Source organism: Pelobates fuscus, chromosome 6 (assembly GCF_036172605.1).
Source record: "Pelobates fuscus isolate aPelFus1 chromosome 6, aPelFus1.pri, whole genome shotgun sequence".
Classification (NCBI taxonomy): Eukaryota; Metazoa; Chordata; class Amphibia; order Anura; family Pelobatidae; genus Pelobates; species Pelobates fuscus.
Window position 1 is genome coordinate 292,013,732 of NC_086322.1, and position 20,920 is coordinate 292,034,651.

The window sequence follows — 20,920 nt, forward strand, 5'->3', positions numbered from 1 at the left end:
TAACAAACAAGGGACATAGTCAGAAGAGTCAGTACAGCTCACATCCAGCACTTTTATTCCTTGTCCTGCCGAGCCTGCAGTAGTGTAAAATCAGATTTCACTCAGCCTCTCCTGTAAACTGGTTTAATTTTCAAAGTTGTAAGCCTTCTCCTGAGATTTTTTTTTTTCCATTTTATTTAAAAAAATCTTTTTTTTAAATATTGCTACTTTGGAATAATAATTTCACAAACTGCTGTAAATTTTAAACGGCATACACTAATCTAAAAAAAATAAAAAATCTGCACAATGAGCACGCAAACAATTAAATTTTATTTCTTCCGTGGACCTTAAAAATATTTTTCTTCCTACTTTGAAATTTTATGTCTTCCTCGGCGTCACGTTGGTTTGCTGGAACATGATCATGTTATAAAAAAAATATATATATATAAATTTAGACCTATCTGGTTCACGCAATTATCCTTTAAATAAACTTTAATGCACTCAGGCAGACGTTTTGTCATATAAAGTTTTTATAGTTAAAAACAAAATTAAAAAAAATATTTAAATTAATTTAAAGGAGAAGGAAAGGGAGCACCAGACTTTATTTTGTTTTTATTCTGACAAAACAATGTTAATTAAAATAAAAAAATTGTTACATTCATTTCTTGTGAATTTGGGATTCCAAAAACTTTTTTTTTTTTTTTATATCTAGGAAGATTTCAAGGGGACATCACACTCTTCCCAAGGGCAGTTTGTAGCAATATGTAAATAATTAACAGATACGTTTTATGTATAGTGAGCAACAGAGATCTTATCAATTGCTATAAATATTCTCTCAATGAACGGCTTACAAACCATTTAAAAAAAAAAACAAGGGGTTTTCATATAATTTTTTTTAAAATTTATTTTTAACAGGAATAATTATTATGGACAAATGACAAATCATTTTTTTTTTTTTTTTGGTATTTCACTATGTAGCATGAATTAAGATGTCTGACCTTGCACACACTGCCTGTACATTCTTACAGCATTGGAAAACTATACACAGCAAGAAAACGAAGAGAAGAAAGCTTTGAAACAAACAGGAGAGATAAACGAATGTTATTTAAATACAGTTATTTAAAACCCACTTTACTTCCCCTTGCTGGCAACAGAAGGGTTAAAAACGTGGCTCTAAACTTTTTATTACATCAATCGAAATATACACTTTTACACATTTTTCCATATAACAATTAGACGTTCTATATTTATATTTTGTTGAACAAACGTCTGCAAACCGCCTCAAACTACCGCCAATTATGTAAGAAACTATAGCAATGGCAGATCGGCAACTTTTTCAGAGGGTGGGTTTTTTTGGCAGGAAAAAAAAAAATTGCCAAGTCAAATCATAAGTGATAAAGGCACAGGGGGGTGAGGGGTGGGGAGGGGGACATTATTGCTTTAACTGCAGATTCTCTGCCAACAGGAGAGGCTGCAGTTTTCTTAAAATGGTGACATTTAATAAATAGAGAAAAAAAAACATAACTACAATTCCAAAAGCACCTGTGAGATTTTTGGAAAACAAATTTGAAATAATTGTGTCAGCAAAACATTCAAAATATAGTCCCAAAATGGTGGGAAAAATTCTCACAGTGTTGGTTTGAATGTTTTTCCTGATAATCATTTTTTTTTTTTTTTTTTTTTTACTCAAGTGAACATTGCAAGGAATTCAAACTGAATTTCTAGTTCAAATTTTGATTAACTTACTACAGATAGCTTTCCCCACACAGGAGACAGACAATAAATGCTACATGTAGTTGGCAATGGCCTCTGCTTTAAAAAAAAAAAAAAAAAATTGAATAGGTAGCTGTTCTATTAAAAGTTTTGCAGAATGTTCGAGTGTCATCGTTTCTTGGAAACAAATCTATATTTTTTTTGAAATAACGATCAGAGTTTCAGAGAAACTGCTATGTTTATATCGCAGGGTTAATTCAACCTCTAGTGGCTGCCTTCCTGACAGCCGCTGGAGGCGAATCTGCGACGCTGGATGCGAAATTCGCATTGAGCACGCAGAACGTCTATAGGAAAGCATTGAGAAATGCTTTCCTATGGACGGTTTGAATGCGCGCGTAGCACTTGCCGCGCATGCACATTCCGCTCCACTCGGGTGCCGACGTTGGCGGGGCAGGAGAGGCCACCAGCGCTGAGGGAGCCCGGCGCTGAATTAAGATAAGCTGCTGAAGGGGGGGGACCCTGAGGATGGGGGCACCCTTAGGGCACTATAGTGTCAGGAAAACGGGTTTGTTTTCCTGACACTATAGTGATTCTTTAATAGCGGAAATGACATGACAAATTTAATAGTGAACTTTTACAGGAGGATCCATTTCCATAGATTTACAAAGGCTAAGAAAGCATATGCACGTTGCGCTGTTACCAGTAGTATTAAGATGCAATATTTTTGGAATACGAAACTAGCAAGAGCTGTAAGGTATGCCAACAGCTGAGAAAGTAGAATTCACTTAGGTATAGGGATCGTGGTCACACGTACTCTATAGAACGGACAGAAGGTCATTATAATGAGGTCTGCTAAGAATCCGAGCGCTTGACTTGCACAGTTTGTTTCCTATAGCTTACAAAATCAATTTTATAATGACATTGACTATGTGCTGAAAAAAAGAAATTGATAAAGCTTATGCTTCCATATCGCGGCTAAAATTTTAAACTTTTATGACGATGGCCTAAATCAATGATCGGCAATCTTAGCAGTTCATTTGTTTCCAGGCGAACACTGGATGAGCACCATGAAAAATGTATTTTTGAAACATTTTGTAGGCCAAGATTAGAAATCATTGACTTCGAGCAGGCGAAAGTCAATCTCAGTAAAATGAAAACCTTATGTATTTTATATTTGCAAATATAATCAATGCTCGCATAAAAAAATATTTCATGATGGGAGAAAACCCAAGAGTGAGTTAAACACAAATAACGCAGACTAACGTAGGTTTGCCATGTATCAAGGCAAGATAGATGGGAAAAGACAAGTAGAGACAAAGAAAATTAACTTTAAAATGAATCTTGGCGTATAAAACACAGAACATAGATATTGCTATATCCCACCTCAAATCAAAACAAACAAAAGCTAAATTATTATAAATCCTCAAACACTTTTTTACACTGGAATTGTTCACGGCTTTAAAAGATGGAGGCCCGGGAACGTATTTAACCCCTTAAGGACACATGACATGTGTGACATGTCATGATTCCTTTTTATTCCAGAAGTTTGGTCCTTACGGGGTTAAAGGAGCGAGGCCAAAAACGACCTCATCACACCGCTCTAGATATTAAACTACAATTGTACTAAAAGTACAAAGCAAATCTTGTGAAATATCAAGGCTTTAACATCTACTATTTTAACCACCAACAAATTCATCCGCACTTAGATGGTCCCCCAAATCAATCTGTTTGGATTCAAAGGATTACAGCCATTATTTTTTAACCCATTGAAGAGGGACTAGCTAACCACAATGAGAAAAAATCTTTGCATAATCCTCCACAGCAATTCAACCGTAGTTCTCTTGCCCCCGCAGAAATCATGGTTCGTAACAAGGTGGAGAGAGTTGCAAGGTGTCTGCTTGTTGGGATACATCATTTTAATCCAAAGTGCTTAAACATAAAAAGGAATATATTGTAATATTCTTAAGCAGCATTTTCAGAATTTATATTTAACCCCATTGTTGCCACACAGGAATGGAAGTCTAACTTTATGGTGGTAACAAGACCATATATTATCAAACTTTTAGAGTTCAACAAAAAGGGAAAAAAATAAAAAATAAACTAAAAACTGTATTTCAAGAAAACCGGTGACCTACAAAAGTCATATACAATACACTATCATCAAGATATATACAAAAAATGTGTACAGGTTAAACTAGAATGTTGGGACAGGTATAATTGCCTTATCACCAAATTTATAGCTAAAAAGTACATTTTCTTTTTTTAAAGGGCCCTATTGCAAATCTCAAGAAAACTACAAACTCTTTTCTCCGTAATATCAGTTTCTCTTAAAGTGCATATCTCCTGCACATTGGTGTGAAGTGTGGTCCATTGTTGGGAGTAACTTCTTAAACTGGCCATAACTAATCGCCTCAAGTCAAAAATCACGGCTGTCTTACACGAAAAGTTGAAAAAGTCCAAGGAAAAATAAAAATGTATAATTCTATATGTTTGGGTCTGAGTTTCACATCAAGAATTTGGAAGTGATTTAAAATAATCAAAATAAAATACATATATTGCGCCAGTAATTTTAAAATGTCAATTAAAATGTCAATTTTTTTTTTTTTTTTTTACAAAATAAAAAATATATATATATATATTTTCCAAATAATACCTTTTTCCAGGTACTTTGAGGCTGAAAAGTTGACTGATGAGGGCGATAATGAAGAAGAAATTGCAAAATAAAAAAAAATCTACCACACACAGCTACCATCTTACATACTAAAATCTTGCTGTCAATTCACATCGTAATCCACTGAGCACCAAGTGATATCAAGTCCTTTTTAATACAGTGTGGTTTTTTTATAAAGACCATGGATTTTCTTGCTTTTCCGTCTTCCAACATTTTTTGTTTTAAAAATCCTGTTACAAGATTATAAAAGGCCCTTTTCGGAGGTTAGGAGTAAAACATCTGTTCCCCTCTGTAAGGCCAATGCAAGTGAGCTACTTGCTGCGTAAATATATATATATATATATATATATTTATATATCTGAATTTGTATTTATTTTCCTCTATAGTGCATCTTGCGTTCTACTGCAGAGTTTTCACTGTGAGAATAGTCGCCATGTCAGCAATATTTCTGTTAGAAAGAAGAGAACACAGTTTTAAGGTGGGGGGGGGGGGGGAAAGAAAAAAGTCAAACATACATAGGCTTAGCACCACTATTGTGATCTATGATGGTACAAGATGTAGTTTCTTCTCTGGGAAGATACAAGTTGAAAAAAAAAAAAAGACAAAAAAAAAAATACAACTTCGGGTAAATCTGCTTCTTGAAGTTTTTGGATAAATTGGCATACAGATACCATTCAAATAATTTTCAAAAAGTATTATCTGATTATAGTCCCCTGGGTTTATTAAAATGAACACATACTGGGGACAAGAACAGTAAAGACATGGACTGTCTAGAACAGGGCTGTCAAACATACAATACACACTGTTTCCCCCGAGCGCTTGCTGTGCTGGGAGGAAGTGATTACATTTGACTTCCTCTCTGCTCAGCAGCACAGGGGAACAAGATAAGATGGGCACGTGTGGCTGGAACCAGGGACCCGCAGGAGGGAGTCAGGCTATTCTGTCTGGAGTCTGAATAGATGGACTGGCGGAGGACTCTAAATGTGAGGGAGCAGAGATTGACATTGGCTCCTTCACATTGTAGAGCATACTCTACCAGTAACAGCCAAACACAGACAGTGTGCTTGTGTAACCGAGCGTATTATGTTGGCAACAATGCCTGTGCGCAAGATAGTGTGGGCAGTGCAGCCATAAGGGTAGTGGTGAAGGCCCATCGGGTCATTGTGGGACTCGGGAACGATCTTAGATCAGGGGCCTAGTCACTCTTTAATAGCACACGCAACCAGGCCACTGTCACAGCATTAGTTTTGCCAAAGTCCAGGTCACTTCTTGCGAGCTTGCCAAGAGCTGCGTGGGCAGGCAGAAGACAGAAGGGGGAGGGAAGCTAAAAACTATGGCTAAGATTATATTAATTTTTACTTATATGAGTGTAACGGTTTGTCAGTTTTATGAGCACTTTTGGTGCCAAATCTTCCTATTCAGTGTATCTTATTTTTAAATGGATTGTGAAGATGGAAACATTTCCATTAGGAGATCTCTAGAAGAGGATCGATTGCCAGGAAATTCATTTATTTTATACTATAACAAAAAACAACTGCTTAACAAAACCAGAACGTGTTAACCCATAATCTCCCAAGCTCCATGATCACCGTAATCGGGAGATATGGTTAACCTTTTCCTTTCTGACAGTGAAATAATAATTGATAATGCCATACCTGATCAGGTCCCATAGGCATCCCAGGCATAGGTAAGGAGTTAATGTTCATTTGTCCCATGTGGCTTCCATTCCCGTTTAAGTGCATCATGTTGTAAGTTCCAGGGTTGGGCTGGTGGCTGTACTGCTGCTGGGGGAAGGAGCTGCCGGAGGACATTAAGCAAAAACACAATGTTTCACAAGGGTCTGGACAGAGGAACATTTAGAGCAGCCATAAACACAAGTGCCATGACTCACCCACATGTCAAATTGTTATAGAACGGCTTGACTTAACTAAGAGCCTGCAAAGTGCCACTCCCCACCTCCACTACAGCCTTTAGAGAGCCAGAGACTTGGCTGCAGCACAGTACAGGTCTTCGCTCATTGGCCAAAAGTCATCAGCTGACACACTCAATAAATTAGCTAAATTTTAACTGCAGAGCTTTGCTCAGGGGATCCAACAGAAGCTAATAAGGAGGGAAGTCTGGCTCTCCCAACGCCAGAGAGGAGGCAGCGGGCAGCACTTGGTAGACCCAAGCTAAGAATGTTCTAAAATGAATTTACTACATGCAGTGAGGGATCGGGCAGCAAGGCCCTCCTGGCATCATAACCACTACAGCAAAATAAAAACATAGCTTACTTTTTTTAGAATTCATTTAATTAGTGTATATTGTCCTAAGATTTTAAATTCATTTAGAATTTTTGACATTTCACATTTTAGCAAACAATCCAGGTTTATTTTTTTGTTTTAATATTTAAAAAAAACTGCTTTAACAGAGTTGCAAAACTTCCATGTTTCACTTCTTCAATACTGATAAATGCCCCAACAGGGGGACATTAAGGATCTCCTAAAATGACCAACAACTTGTCTGGTCCCCAGCACCAATGACACCGATTGTAATCAAAGTCACCAAGCAGATTTTGTTTCTCGATCTTAAAGCAGAAAGCAGTCTTATTGTTCAATATTGCTCTGTTGAGGTCAGTTAATAAAGAAACTTTTGTTAAAAGTTTACTCAAACTTCTTGACATTCAATAATATATATACCCTGTGTTTCACCGACGGCCCTACCTGGACACCCTACACACAAAATATAATAAAAACCCATTAGCAATAGAGGCTGTTCATTTCTTAAATTAAAGTGATGGCTTACTTGGGTCTTGCCATGTTTCCTGACGGCCAGCCTTTCATGTCGGGTGACTGGTACATTTGTGTGGTCTGAGGGTGAGGGTTTTGTGAAGGTGCCATACGTGATGGCATCATAGCATTAGGCGGGCTTGATACCCTTCCAAACGTGGGGTCAGGCTGCTGATTCATTCCTAAAATGATAAAAAATAAGCGTTAAATCATTTAAATGCAGAAAATACAAGCTTCCTCAAGGTCAACAAACCTGGAGTTTTCACACGTTCTCTTCCAAAGTATGTACAAACCATAATACGACAGAAGCAAGGCACCTTACCCACAGTATAGACACAAATGTCAGTTTGGTTTTCTTTGCTTTATTTCTAAAGTTTTCAAAAGGTAGGGCACGCATCAATCAACATAGGGGATGAACAATATGGTGCCACACAGACCAGGGCGATTAGCAGTCTCTCATTATTATTATGTTATTATTTATATAGCGCCAACAAATTCCGTAGTGCTGTACAATGGGTGGACGAACGGACATGTAGTTGTAACCAGACAAGTTGGACACACAGGAACAGAGGGGGTGAGGGCCCTGCTCAATGAGCTTACATGTTAGAGGGAGTGGGGTAAAGTGATACAAAAGGTAAGGATAGTATTAGACTAGTGACAGTCGCAAGAGAGGAATCAGTCGGGGACTATTAACAGTTTAATTGATACGCTTTTATGAAGTGGGTTTTTAATGATGTTTTGAAGAAGTGGAGACTGGGTGAGCATCTAACGGAGGAGGGAAGTGAGTTCCACAGGAACGGTGCAGCCCTCGAGAAGTCTTGGAAGCGAGCATCAGAGGTGGGAGTACGGACAGAAGATAGACTTAAGTCTTCAGCAGAGCGTAAGGGCCTAGACAGGACATACTTGTGTATTAGAGATGATAGATAGGTGGGAACAGCATTATGTAGAGATTTGAAAGCAAAAAACTGAATTTTAAATTGAGCCCTAGATCTTACAGGAAGCCAATGTAGGCACTGACAGAAGGGTGAGGCGTGGAAGGTGCAGGAAGACAGGAAGATGAGCCTCACCGCCGCATTCATTATGGACTGTAACGGCGCAAGTAGGTAGCACGTAAGACCACTGAGAAGCGGATTACAGTAATCAAGGCGAGAAAGGACAGTGGAATGGACCAGTACCATAGTCGCATCTGGCGTTAAGTAGGGTCAGATGTGCGCAATGTTTTTGAGACAGAAGCGGCAGGATTTGGTGATAGATTGAACATGAGGCGTGAAGGAGAGTTCGGAGTCAAAGAGAACACCTAAGCAGCGAGCCTTCGTGGTGGAGCTGATGGTAGCACCGTTGACTTGGAGGGAGACAGACACAGGAGTAACAACACTTGAGGGAGGAAAGACCAGAATTTCAGTTTTGGTCAAGTTGAGTTTAAGGAAGTGGACAGCCATCCAGTTAGAAATAGCCGAGAGGCAGTCAGAGACACTAGTCAAGAGGGACGTATTTGAAACCACAGGAAAAATAACGGGGCTCACGTAAGCTCTACCCCCATTTGCAGACTTTATTGAAGTTGAACAGGCAACGTCAATAAAGTCTGCAATTTGGTATAGAACCCATGTGTACCTGGATATTTTTCCTTTGGTTTTTTTTGCTTTCTATTAAATAACTTGTCAATAACATGAACGGCACTTTGTTTTAGTTACAGTTACTAATGCACAGAGAAATTTGGTTTCCCAAAATGATGATTGAAAAAAAATGGTAATTATTTACCATAGTTGGGTGGGTAGGAGAACTGCTGTGGAGGAGCTTGAGGCAGTGGGGGTCCAGCTAAGGGGTTCTCCATACTGGCAGCAGCAGTAACATTTGGAGGTGGGCTGAAGCCTTGAGGTTGTCCTTGTTGCTGCTGCATCATCATGGCCATTCTCTGCTGCCGGATGTGGTGGCTGATCAACTCTCTGTTCCTCTGGGCAACCATCTGAGCGTTAAGAAATCCCTGCTGTTGAAGACAGGTTGATTAGCAAGAAACAACACCAATCCCCACATGTTCTCAAAAATAAGGTTTCCCCATAATGGAGTCTGTATGGTGTAGTCGGACTCCATTATTACAGAACAAAATGGATAAGTGACAGAGATGTTTTAGGTGCCGTGATATGCATATAGAAACTCTTAGAGAAACGTGGGTTAATACACATGAAACGTTAAAATTAGAAAGAACTTCACTTACTTGTGATCCAACCGGCGTCTGCATAACTGGTCTCATCACTCCGGCACCACCGGAATTCAGTGTCTCAACCTTCATCTCAAGCGCTTGTCTGTTCTGGTTCAAAAACTGCAAACAAGATGCATGAACACAGGACGATTACTTTGTGATGGCAGAATGAATTGTACAAACACATCATAGTCCAAAAATATTAAGGAAAAAAAACAAACACATGGTTTCTAATGGAAACACAGATTGTGACTTCAACAAGACTTTGCAGTCAGACGCATCATGATGATCGCTATCTTTTTAAAACATTTATGGTTTTTGGAATTTATCATTCTTTGCTAAAGAACCACAAAACAAAGTGACGTAACCAGCTTTAAAATTATGCAATTCCACAGAGAATTCATTTTAGGGCAATGCAATGTAGGGTGGTGTAACTAATCTTTTAAAGAAACCGTAAACCCGCAAATGAAGTTCAGCTTTTTATCAAAGAAAAAACTACATATATAGAAGTTCAAAAATGGATTTGTCTTCGTATGTATTTTTTTTCATACAAATGCCAGTTATATGAAGGTATTAATGAACTTTTAATGAAAAATAGAATTCTGGCAAGTTTTACTAAGGGTTCATACCCAGTCCAGTGGGGGAGTGTTAAGACCAACAATAGGAGTGGACCCAACACTCACCCAGCAATGTACACTGGGAAGTTCTGTAAGACATACATATCTATCGCCAATGGTAGAATAGTTTACACAAAATTTGGGTGGAAGATCAGGCTGTACAGTAAATAGAAAAACATTGCACTTGGCCCTGGAGACAACCCAACCCCTAACTTCGAAAACATGTCATTGATTTTTCAGTGATCCGATTTTGTTATTTTGTTGTTTTTTTTGTTTGTTTTTTACTTATAGTAAAGTCTACACCATATAATCAAAAAAAAGTAAAAACCACAATACTGTATGTTGCATCCGTAACATTTTGGAAGAACGGTGAGCAGCCAGTGTAGAAACCTACAGGTAACCAAGATAAAAATAGTTTGACATAAAATATGTATCGGAGACTAAGACGGATTATAGGGCGCATGAGTATGTTGGAGGACGGAATTTCAAGAAATGGAAAAATGAAGAGACCCTCTTAATGTCAGAAATGAATACGACAGATAAAAAAACAGTTGTTAGAATTACAGTGAACCAATACACTAGTTTTGACTGTATTGTTGCAAAATTAATATTTCAGAAAAATAGAATCTTTATGAAATGCTCATAACGACTGTTGGATTTTCAATTAAATTCCAACCCAGTCAAGAGATATACAGAGAAAGTAAGGACTACCCGGTTTCAGTATTTTTCCAGCGTCTGTGGTCTAGAAGTTTTAAACTATGGTAAAATAAGGTTAAATATGGAAGCTAGAAAAGATCAGGAAGTGACGGTAAGAGACAAAGACCAAAAACGGAGGACAAAGTCAGAAGAGTTGGGTTGGAACATATGAGAGAGTATACAGTAGGTGAACAAACTGAATGAGAGAGAGAGAGAGAGAGAGAGAGATAGAGATAGAGATATGAACAATTAGGCCAGATTTTCTCCTCCTTGTAAATCTTGCGATTAAAGGTGGATTTCTCTTTAAACAAAGAGCGATTGATTTTCTTCACTTCCATATCCTTTTGGAGACACAACCTCGTTTAATATTGAAGATGGAAAATGATCACGAGTGAGTGGAGAGTGCAGGGAAAGAGCAGACCGGTCACCGGAGGGTGTAAAACGTCAAATTATTTCACAGTAGGTGTCAGAGGGTGATAAAATGTCCAGAATGTGGACACTCACAACGTTACTAAAGCACCAAACGCTAGCTTAGAACTACTGTTTAATATTTTCACAACTGGAAAAATTCGCCAAAAAGACAGAACGGACTTCTTTTTTTTGTAAACATATATACTTTCTCCAGAGTCTACGAGATCTGTGCTTGGAACTAAAAGATAAAACGTGACAGTTCATTGTTCATCACATTTATTTCAATAGGACCTGTTACAAACAGAAATGGAAGAAATTAAAGAGGTCCTTGCTTACCTGCTGCCCCTGGAGTCTCTGCTGCAGCTGCATTCTGAGTTGTTTTGGGATGTTTGTCCTTGGTCTCATGAGGTTTGCCCTCGGGTGCATACCTTGCAGTGGGAAATTGCCTTGCTGTTGGGTCATCTGACTCATCATTGAATTGAAAGGTGCGTGTTGTCCTTGCATGTTATTAAAACCACCGGTTTGCATCGGGGATCCCTGGCCTGCGTATGGCTGGCCGTACATCGGAGGCTTCTGGTCGAGCATGACCGGGGAATCTTGAGGTTGGAAGGAATCTTGCTGCTGCTCCATTGCTTGGCCCTGATTAAAAACATAAAATAATTACTTCAACTGAAAGGATTAATATTAATGCTTAAAATTTTTTATTTTTCATATATTTTCTTTTCCAAAAACCAACACAATTTCTTTCCTTTAATGCTCCCCTGTGAGATTAAACTTTGAGGGGGCAGAAACATTTTTCATTTTGCCATCTTGGTTGGTAATTCCACTCTGCTGTTGACCTGCATAAATATTCTCTAATGGGAGATCCTGATAGACCAACGGGATTCTAAAGAATCCACCAAACAGACAGCAGTACTTGCCTGATTGACGAGGTCAGGTATTCCCAGAGCCCTGTCTATTTCTTCCAGTCCAGTAGCATCTGTATTGCTCAGAAGAGTGTGCAGCTGGTCAAGGAGAGCAATTTCATCTGTCTGTCCCTCAACAGTTGAGGGAGGACACAACAGGTCATCTAATGTGCTTCGACCTAGCTGTCTGAATGACAAAAATACTGATGTTATGTAGAGGAAAACAACATTATAATAAAAAATAAATAAAAAAAATCTTGCACAAAAAATAAAACTGCACATGCAAGCCACAAATTAGGACGGCATAGATGCACACTACTTCTTGCATTATCACAAAGATATTAACCATTAGAACTATAAATTTACATTCGGTGATACTGAGATTTTTGACAGGAGTGGATAAAGATATATATTTTTCAACTGTGACACCCAGGTTGTCATGAAACTCGGCTAACAAGTCACCGGGGTCCTTAGAAAGGAGTCACCGGGGTCCTTAGAAAGGAGTCACCGGGGTCCTTAGAAAGGAGTCACCGGGGTCCTTAGAAAGGAGTCACCGGGGTCCTTAGAAAGGAGTCACCGGGGTCCTTAGAAAGGAGTCACCGGGGTCCTTAGAAAGGAGTCACCGGGGTCCTTAGAAAGGAGTCACCGGGGTCCTTAGAAAGGAGTCACCGGGGTCCTTAGAAAGGAGTCACCGGGGTCCTTAGAAAGGAGTCACCGGGGTCCTTAGAAAGGAGTCACCGGGGTCCTTAGAAAGGAGTCACCGGGGTCCTTAGAAAGGAGTCACCGGGGTCCTTAGAAAGGAGTCACCGGGGTCCTTAGAAAGGAGTCACCGGGGTCCTTAGAAAGGCCCTACAACAGCTTCCATTTAATATTGTATGACAAGGTTTTGAAATGATTTAATATTTTTGGCTAAACTTTTAATATTTACTGTAAAGAATATTTTGCTATATTGAATTGTTTTATAGAGTATTTTTAAGAAATATTTTTATATTATGAAGGAGAAAATATATTTTAAAAAAAGAATTAAAAGTTTATTCAAAAATATTAAAACATTTGAAAAGTTCAAATCAATGGTAAATATCTGAAGGGATAGAAGTGATAGCAGTGATTTTTTGTTTTATTTAGCCATGTGCAATGCTCTGCCAGAATTGTTACAATGTTAAGGGGACTTTGAAGGCAAGTCCAAACTATGATCATTAGAGATTAGTGGGAAACAATTTTATAAATTTGAGTTTTCATAGGGCCTCATGCAACAGTGAAACCTATTTTTACATACCAATCTCCTTTAAATATAGCTACTTGCGTTTTCTACAGCACAACGCACCTAGTTAGTATGAACTTCTTGTATACATCATGCTGCCCTCTGGAGACATCAGTAGATATCTGAAAACTGCAACCCAATCATTCAATTCCGAACAGCCCAAAAGGAGTTTAAAATAGAATTAATGAATGTTTCACCGCATTGTATAAACTGAACAGCATACTAACCTGTTTTGAGGTCCGCCGTGCCCTTGATCCATTGGCATCATACTTTCAGGCCAGGATCCGGGTGGATTTGAAGGACCTTGTTGTCCATAGGGGTTTGATGCCATACCCATATTCATTTCATTGGGTCCTAAAAAAAAAACAAAAAAAAACAAAAAACAACAGGTCAATTTACAAGTCTGTGTTAGACAGTGATAACCACAGAATAAGGAAAACCAAAGGCAAGAAGAATGGTTTAGATCAAACTCCATTCTCAAGGCTGTCACACTTTTCCAAGAGAAACCGTGCTAAGGTGCAACTCTAGAAGCTGCCCACTACATCTCTATCAGGGGACATTTTGGTAATCTAAAATTGCATCCAAGACAAAGGGGGATAATTGCAGGGGGATAATTGCCTTTCCCCATTGAGTTTAAAAATAAATGTGTTTCATGCAAGGTCTTATTGAAAGCCCTTCAAGCGATACGATCTACTGAAACAAGCAACAGAGCAAACCACGTACTCATTGGAAGCATTTGTTGCTGAACCACAGGTCTACTGCCGGGAATGCTGTTCGATCGTGCTGGAAGCCCTGGTATATTGTTGTTCATCTGTGGTCTTGTCATTGAGGGGTTATAATCAGGACCCGGTCTCCCCACTGATGCAGTGTTTGAAGAATCCATCCGGTTCATGTTGGGGTTTTGCATCCCCCAGTCCCCTGCAGGATGCTGGTTCATACCTCGGTTAGGTCCACCTCCTACAAGAAGATGACAGAATAAAAAAAAAAAAAAAAAAAGGCCTGCAGGTAGCAGTGGGGTAAAGTTTCTAAGGAGGATCCTACCGTAAGGGAAAAAAATTGCTAGTGATTACCAATAAGCCTGTTTTCCCTGCATTGTGATAGAACACGTAGGGTTTAAATTCTTCAAAGTTGGAAGATCAATCTCTCAGAAGTCAAAAAGAAACAACTCATGTATCCTATTTGTCCCCACAGCTTAAGCATAATAACATTGTGTCCAAAAAAATAGAATTAAAAATAGATATTATCAAGGAGGTAAGTTCTAATAAATTAAAAGGAGCACTTCATTGAAAAATCTGATATTGGTTTTCAATTTATAAGATATACCCATAAAAGAAATCATGCATGTATTTTCTTCTGCATACTCTCTTTGGTGGCACATGAAGGAATAAAAAAAAATCTTGCAAAAGCTGCAGAAATGGTGTCTGCAGCCTTTGCAAGTCCTCCCCTCTCTCCCTGTGGTGAGGAATACATCAGAGACTTTTCAAACTGTGCTGGATGTGTGAGGGCACGTGCACACGATCATGGCTTTATATGCTTCTCAATAAATTGTAGTATCACTTATTGAGAAGAAGTGAAGTCAGACATGTCAGCACCGTGTGCTTACTGCTATCCTTCACTCTGTGGGGCTAACGAAAAGCAGAAGAAAACCTCCCTGGCTCTCTATTGATATATTGTCACTTTCAAGCGAGCGGAAGTCCTTCATGTGTCTGGAGTGTTCCTTTAGGCCAGTCCTAAAGGGGTTGAACAGGGTGTAGGGTACCATTTAATGAATGGATATTAAAAAAACTAAGAAAAAAAAGCAGTGATATGATTTTTGAAACATACAAATATGTTGGTTGGCTGAACCAATATTTGCACACTTTAGATTAGCCGCCTATTAATTTTTCTTCCTTGCCTTTCAATCCATTTATGGTCACAGGTCTAAACTCCAAAATAAACTATACTTTCACAAAGACTGGAAAAAAAAAAAATTGAGAAAAACATTTTTTGTGATCTTTGTCTGCATACTATGAAAGTAAGTTAGCAATATCAGGATGGCAGCTGGTATCTGAAATGTAGCTGTAAAGGCCTAGTCTAACAAATGCAGTTATTAGGAGAATAGTGGTGCATGAACACAAGTTTGAACCTGTCAAGGTCCTTTCTCCCTCCCATGAAACATACCCATCATTACGTTGAAGTTTTCTTGCCCGTCCATCATTCTCGGACTGCCCATCACGGTTTGCTTTTGCAACATTGAAAAGTTGACATTCCGCACTGGAGGCGTGGCGTTTCCTGGCACTGTGCTGTCCAATGACATCGCCCGATTAAAGGGAGGTCGGTTCATCTGCACAGCCGGAGGGCTTCTGATACCTTAATGAAGATGAAATACGTAGCACTTTGTGATTTTAAAGACACATTTTCGACCAATCAGAAAACAGTATGAAATCCACTCAACAAACAATAGAACCTACAAGTAAATGTGCTGGGTCTACCAAATGGATCAGTGACTATGGCAAAGGTCTGTAAAAACACGTTTTAGGATTTGAATCAAAGAAAGATATGTAAAACAATGCCAATAGATAAAAAATACAGTTCACAGGGTCGCTCATTTTCATATGACTTAATTTTTGTAAAAAGATGGTTTAAAAATAGAGCACAGACAAACTTCCAGTAACAAAATCTTCAATGTAATGTCCTCGCCCACATGACAGCGCAATAACGAGCCTGCGATGCCCAGGAATAGGGAGCCCTAGCTTACCATGTTACAATCAAGCACTCGCTTCATAGTGCCATGTATGGCCCTGGTCCGGTTCTACGTAACCATTTATATAGTATACCACTGTACCGTACGCAACCCACCCTCCCCCGACAGCCCCTTGGTTAGGGGCACCACCTCCTCCGAGAGGTCCACCAAGCATAAAGACAGATACCCCCCTCTTACGAGGTGGACGACACACACACGAACAGCACTCACTTGCAGCTTGACCCTTACTTTTAATCTAGGTCTACCCCACAGACCTGCACACGTTCCTAGGCCTGACCACACAAGAGCCTATATGAAAGGCCCACAAACCCCGGTACTGCCCTCGGAACATGCACACCTTGCACCACGCCCCCTCAGTAATGACGGATCTGACAAATATACCTATACATCATGACCGTAATGCAGCTCATTAGGGACACACTCATGACAAAATAAATGTAAAAAAACATGTGCATAACCATAATTACAGTATATGCCTAATGCTTGTCTGAAAAAGACTGATTTGCTAAAATGATATCCTTGCATCGTTGTTACGCAATGCACAGCAAAATAAAGAATAAAAAAAAAAAATATTAAAGTCTCAATAAAGTATTGTCCTTTGTATATTACCAAGTAATATACCATAGAGAAGGATTGAGTGACTAAACTGGAAAAGAATGAAAGGCAGAGAGAAATGAAGCAGAAGAGAAGGAAAGAATGAAATGGTCCCAATAGAATATGGGACATGAAAAGAAATGGCGTTCGTGAAGATCTAACGGTATGCCGCGGTGAGCAAAAAAAAATTGCCTAGGGCAAACCAAAAGATCGGAATCCTAGCATGCGCGGCTAGTAGAATATCACTGTCCGCATAAGAGGTCTAGAAGCAGCTTTGTTCCAATAGAATCAGAAAAATGAAATACAAATAAAAAAATAAATCAAAGTAAACCCCCCCACACTCCCTATATATAATTTTTTTTTTGTACTCTGTGGCTAGGTCTTGGGATGGCCTGGTTACAGAGTACAGAGCTGCCACTAGTAAGGGCATTTCACACTATACTTTGATTATCGCACGCAACGTCACTGGCCCTTATGGAGTTAATCTAACTATTGATGAATAAGAGATCAAGGCTGATAGTAGTGGTGCATTTCTTACCCATCGAGGGGCTGTCTTGGAAGACTGGCTGCTTGTTCCCCAGGGGTGAGGCATTCGAACTGATTGGGTTGGAATAATATTCGGGTCCTGCGAGGTCTCCAAGAATGGCATCTAAATGATCTAAGTCCCCAGTGACCTAGTTACATGGGAACCAGAAATACAAAAGCAGAAAGTTATAAAATCAGTCGATTAACTTCAGATAACACAGTAACCATTGGAATCATGATTGGATATTATTGAAATGCAAGGCCCATATTAAGGCACTAAACTAAGTTGTGGGAAAAAAAGTAGAACATTTACATGTTTAATATTACTTGGTTTTTAGTTAAAAGTTTGCAGTGTAAAATAAATAATTTAACTTCCAACCATCCACTTTGAAAACCCATCCAGCATTCTGATCTTTGTTTAGAATCTGGAACATGGGTTAGGAGTATAACACTAGAGGGTTGCCATTAAGGTCTAATCTTCTGAGCACAGAACTCTTATAAGGTTGGAACTAAAGGGGTTACTAACCCATGACGGAAGTCAGTAGAGCAGAATGAATAAACAAATAAATAAAAGTGAGAAGCAGTCGGAACATAAAACATTAATTTAAACAGGCAGTGCCACCTCTTTATTCAACATCCTTTTAAAGGTGCGTTAACATTAAATGGGAGGGGGACCAAAAGTAACCGTTCCTTTTTTCGGTACATAGGATCAACGTCCTTTTATCTCCAATCAAATCTGATGCGTCTGTGTGCTCAACTTGTCAAACCAAATCATTTTATACCATGCCAATTAAGTTCACGTCATGCAGGAAGTTATTGTAAACCTGGATTTAACTGTCATGTAGAATAACATGTTATTAAGTGAGCTAATCTCGGCTGAAATAAAAATAACATTGTTTCAATAAATCAGGGCCTCGGTGTCTGGCAGGAGTCTCGTCGAACTTTACAAGTGTGAATAATTTGAGAGAACATCAATGATCAACAGGAAGCCAGATTGCATTATACCCAAAAGGAATATCAGAGAAAGGCTATTTTGTTACTTTTTTTAATACTCTATAGCAGGGGTAAGCAACCTTTGGCACTCCAGATGTTGTAGACATCTTCCATAATGCTGGTGTTGTGGGGAGATGTAGTCCACATCTGGAGTACAGAGGCCACCTCTCCTTGCTCTATAGCATATAGATGAAACCTACAGTCTTAAAGTAACACTCCACTTTTGTAAATATACCCCCAAAGACAATATGCATGTAATTTGTTTAGCGTGCTTTCTCCGGGGGTGGGGATTTTGAGACAATGGGATACGTCAAAACGAGTCAAAACACAGACATACCTCTTCTGTTGCCTCAGTCTTAATTTTGATGTCCTTGTCCTGACTAGATGTTGGGACACTTGAGCTACTGCATTGTCCCATCTTGTTTTCAATTGGCTCCACCTTTGGTTTGATGTCCTTTGAGAGTGGATCCTTCGGATCTTCTTTGTCCAACAAATACCTAAGAAGTGCATTGTTCTCTTTCTTTTTAGGACTCAACTGTTCTTGCTTTACTGTGGCCTCTGCACAAGGCGCAGAGTTTGCAGAGTCCTGAAAGCTGTCCTTGCCAGTAGCTTCTGCAGTGATTTTAGCTACCTCTGCAGGAGAATTTCCATTTTGTAACAGCTTGTGAAGAATTCGGTGCTTCTCTTGAAGCATTGATCCATGCAGGTTTGATGTAGAGCTAACACCAGCAGAAGTTGAGGACGAGACCCCTGAAGGGCTGGTAACATTGGTGGAAGAGTCCTTACAACTAGAGTCCATTGTGGAGTTGCCCATTGCATTGTGACCCCTATCCTCCGTTGAACAGGTCAATAACTGCAATAGTTTTTTATGCCCTTTGCTTTCGGCTTGCGCTCTTTGACTTTCAGACCCTTCAAGGATATTCTCTTTAATGTCCTTTTCCCCGAGATGTTCCCTACCACTGGACTGACACACAGAACTCTCCACTTGACTTTGTTCACAATACATACCGGAAGGGCTTTTGCACTCCTGATTTCCCATTTTACCAGGCTGGGCCATGTTCATATTGGAAGAGTTCTCTACTTTCTGCCCGGGTGAAGACAAAGATGATAAAAGAGAACTTCCAACTCCTTCACTTATTGCATGAAGAGCACTCAGAGAGCTACTGGAGAAACTTCCTGCATTTCCTGAAGCCCCCATTGGAGAATTCATACCTAAGTATGGTAAAAAAAAAATACCAAATCAACACTCAATTTTAATTTAAAAAGTTGAAAATGATGCATGAAAACACCACATTTAAAATCCCACCACAGAAGAAACAGGAGAAATCCCCCTCCCCCCCCAAAAAAACCCCAAAGAGACTGATTAAATTTCGAATTTAAAAAAATCAGTACCACACAAGTTCAAACAATGTATCAGATCACTATATCATCGCAAAGCATTTTCTCTCCATTACAAAATATTGGAAATCCCAATTTTGAAAGCATTTCTAGAAAAGGTGAGATATTTTCTGTAGACAGATCAGTAATATACCTGGAACAGGCGAAAATTGATTGGTTCCCATCTTGGGGCTCCCACGGTTCCTGGGAGACATCATAAGGTTCGACTGGTTGGCACTCATGCCAGGGCTACCTTGTGGAGGGCTACTCATATAAGTATTGTTATTGTTGTTCTGGTATTGGGGCTGTTGCATCCCTGGAGCTTGGTTCACAGGTCCCATATTGCCCGCAGAGCTGTATCTCATGCCAGGCATCTGTGTCATGCTGTTTGGGTCTCCCATGCCACCATAGCTCCTGTTTTGGGGTGGCATGGACTGAGGCTGCGAGGGGTTCATGGCATTCGCAGGGTTGGAGTTTGGAGGTACAGGAAGACGCATTCCTTGAGACATTGGGTTAGGATTGGGTCGGTATCCATTCTGCTCTCTGAAACCACCAAAAAAAAAAAAAAAGGCAGTTAAGGTTTGAAAAGCTTAAAAATAAATATGCCAAAGAGAACAAAATCACACATCTAACCAGCTGTTACTGGACTGCGTTTCCCATAATTCTCTACAACAAAATATAAAATATTTTGGAAGAAGTGGTGGGGAGCGGGAGAGACAAAGACATACATTTGGTCAAGAAGTTCAAGAATTACCTCCAACATTTTTGTCTACTTCAAACTGAATTAACTGAACCCATACCTTTAGGAGTATCAAACAGCTAGGAAAGACCACAATATGCTGTGAAACACACAATTTGCACAGCCCTGTGCTGTAAACGGTTTGTATACTAACACTTAACCAGGGAAACCTCAACCCTCAGCTATATGAGCTCTCAGACTGGTCTGCCCCTTATCTAGAACTACTGTATTACAATACAGCCTGTTTAATAAGACACCGTATTCTGTTACCATATGCCCGTAGGAGTGTAGCATACGGAGGCCCACTCACCAGAGTTATTAATAGTAAGGCAAGAGACCAAGCCCTTGTTGCATTTACGGATACCAACCTTTGTAAGAAATGCGTAGAAACAAATCCATGAGGATCATTTGTGACAGGATTTCGGAACAGTTTGCTTTTTGTCTGTGCTGTCACCATGGTGCCATCTGAAAGGGAGAACCTGTAAAATGGAGTCTCCGAGTGTCCATGCACATATGCTGGAAGGAAATACCAAAAAGAAAAGTAATTAGAAGGCTGAGCAATCACCCCTCGGGGGTTAATAGTAAGGGTCTAGAAAGAAACCTACTTCAAACCAAAAATGTGGCCAGCACCACTTTGCAGCGGGCTACGGCAAATGTGCTCCCCCTCTTAACTGGCTGGTTAAAAAAATCTGCACAAGGTCTCAAGTCTCAAGCACAAGTAATATTTAATA

At 39.4% G+C, this 20,920-nt stretch overlaps 1 protein-coding gene across 2 annotated transcripts in view; it reads right to left on the minus strand.

Moving 5' to 3' along the window:
* Positions 1-4,317: 4,317 nt before the first annotated feature.
* LOC134615069 (nuclear receptor coactivator 3-like) overlaps positions 4,318-20,920 on the minus strand; it is a 102,373-nt gene continuing 85,770 nt past the window's right edge. For both annotated transcript variants that reach the window (XM_063459442.1, XM_063459443.1), the window contains 15 exons: positions 20,558-20,705; positions 19,605-19,993; positions 18,411-19,285; positions 17,094-17,229; positions 15,379-15,567; positions 13,942-14,175; positions 13,446-13,572; positions 13,282-13,347; positions 11,973-12,144; positions 11,389-11,691; positions 9,344-9,448; positions 8,890-9,115; positions 7,148-7,313; positions 6,019-6,160; positions 4,318-4,811 (listed from right to left, as the gene is read on the minus strand). In XM_063459442.1, coding sequence (XP_063315512.1) covers positions 4,800-4,811; positions 6,019-6,160; positions 7,148-7,313; positions 8,890-9,115; positions 9,344-9,448; positions 11,389-11,691; positions 11,973-12,144; positions 13,282-13,347; positions 13,446-13,572; positions 13,942-14,175; positions 15,379-15,567; positions 17,094-17,229; positions 18,411-19,285; positions 19,605-19,993; positions 20,558-20,705 — 3,290 coding nt within the window. In that variant the 3' untranslated portion in view covers positions 4,318-4,799. The remainder of the gene's footprint in view (positions 4,812-6,018; positions 6,161-7,147; positions 7,314-8,889; positions 9,116-9,343; positions 9,449-11,388; positions 11,692-11,972; positions 12,145-13,281; positions 13,348-13,445; positions 13,573-13,941; positions 14,176-15,378; positions 15,568-17,093; positions 17,230-18,410; positions 19,286-19,604; positions 19,994-20,557; positions 20,706-20,920) is intronic.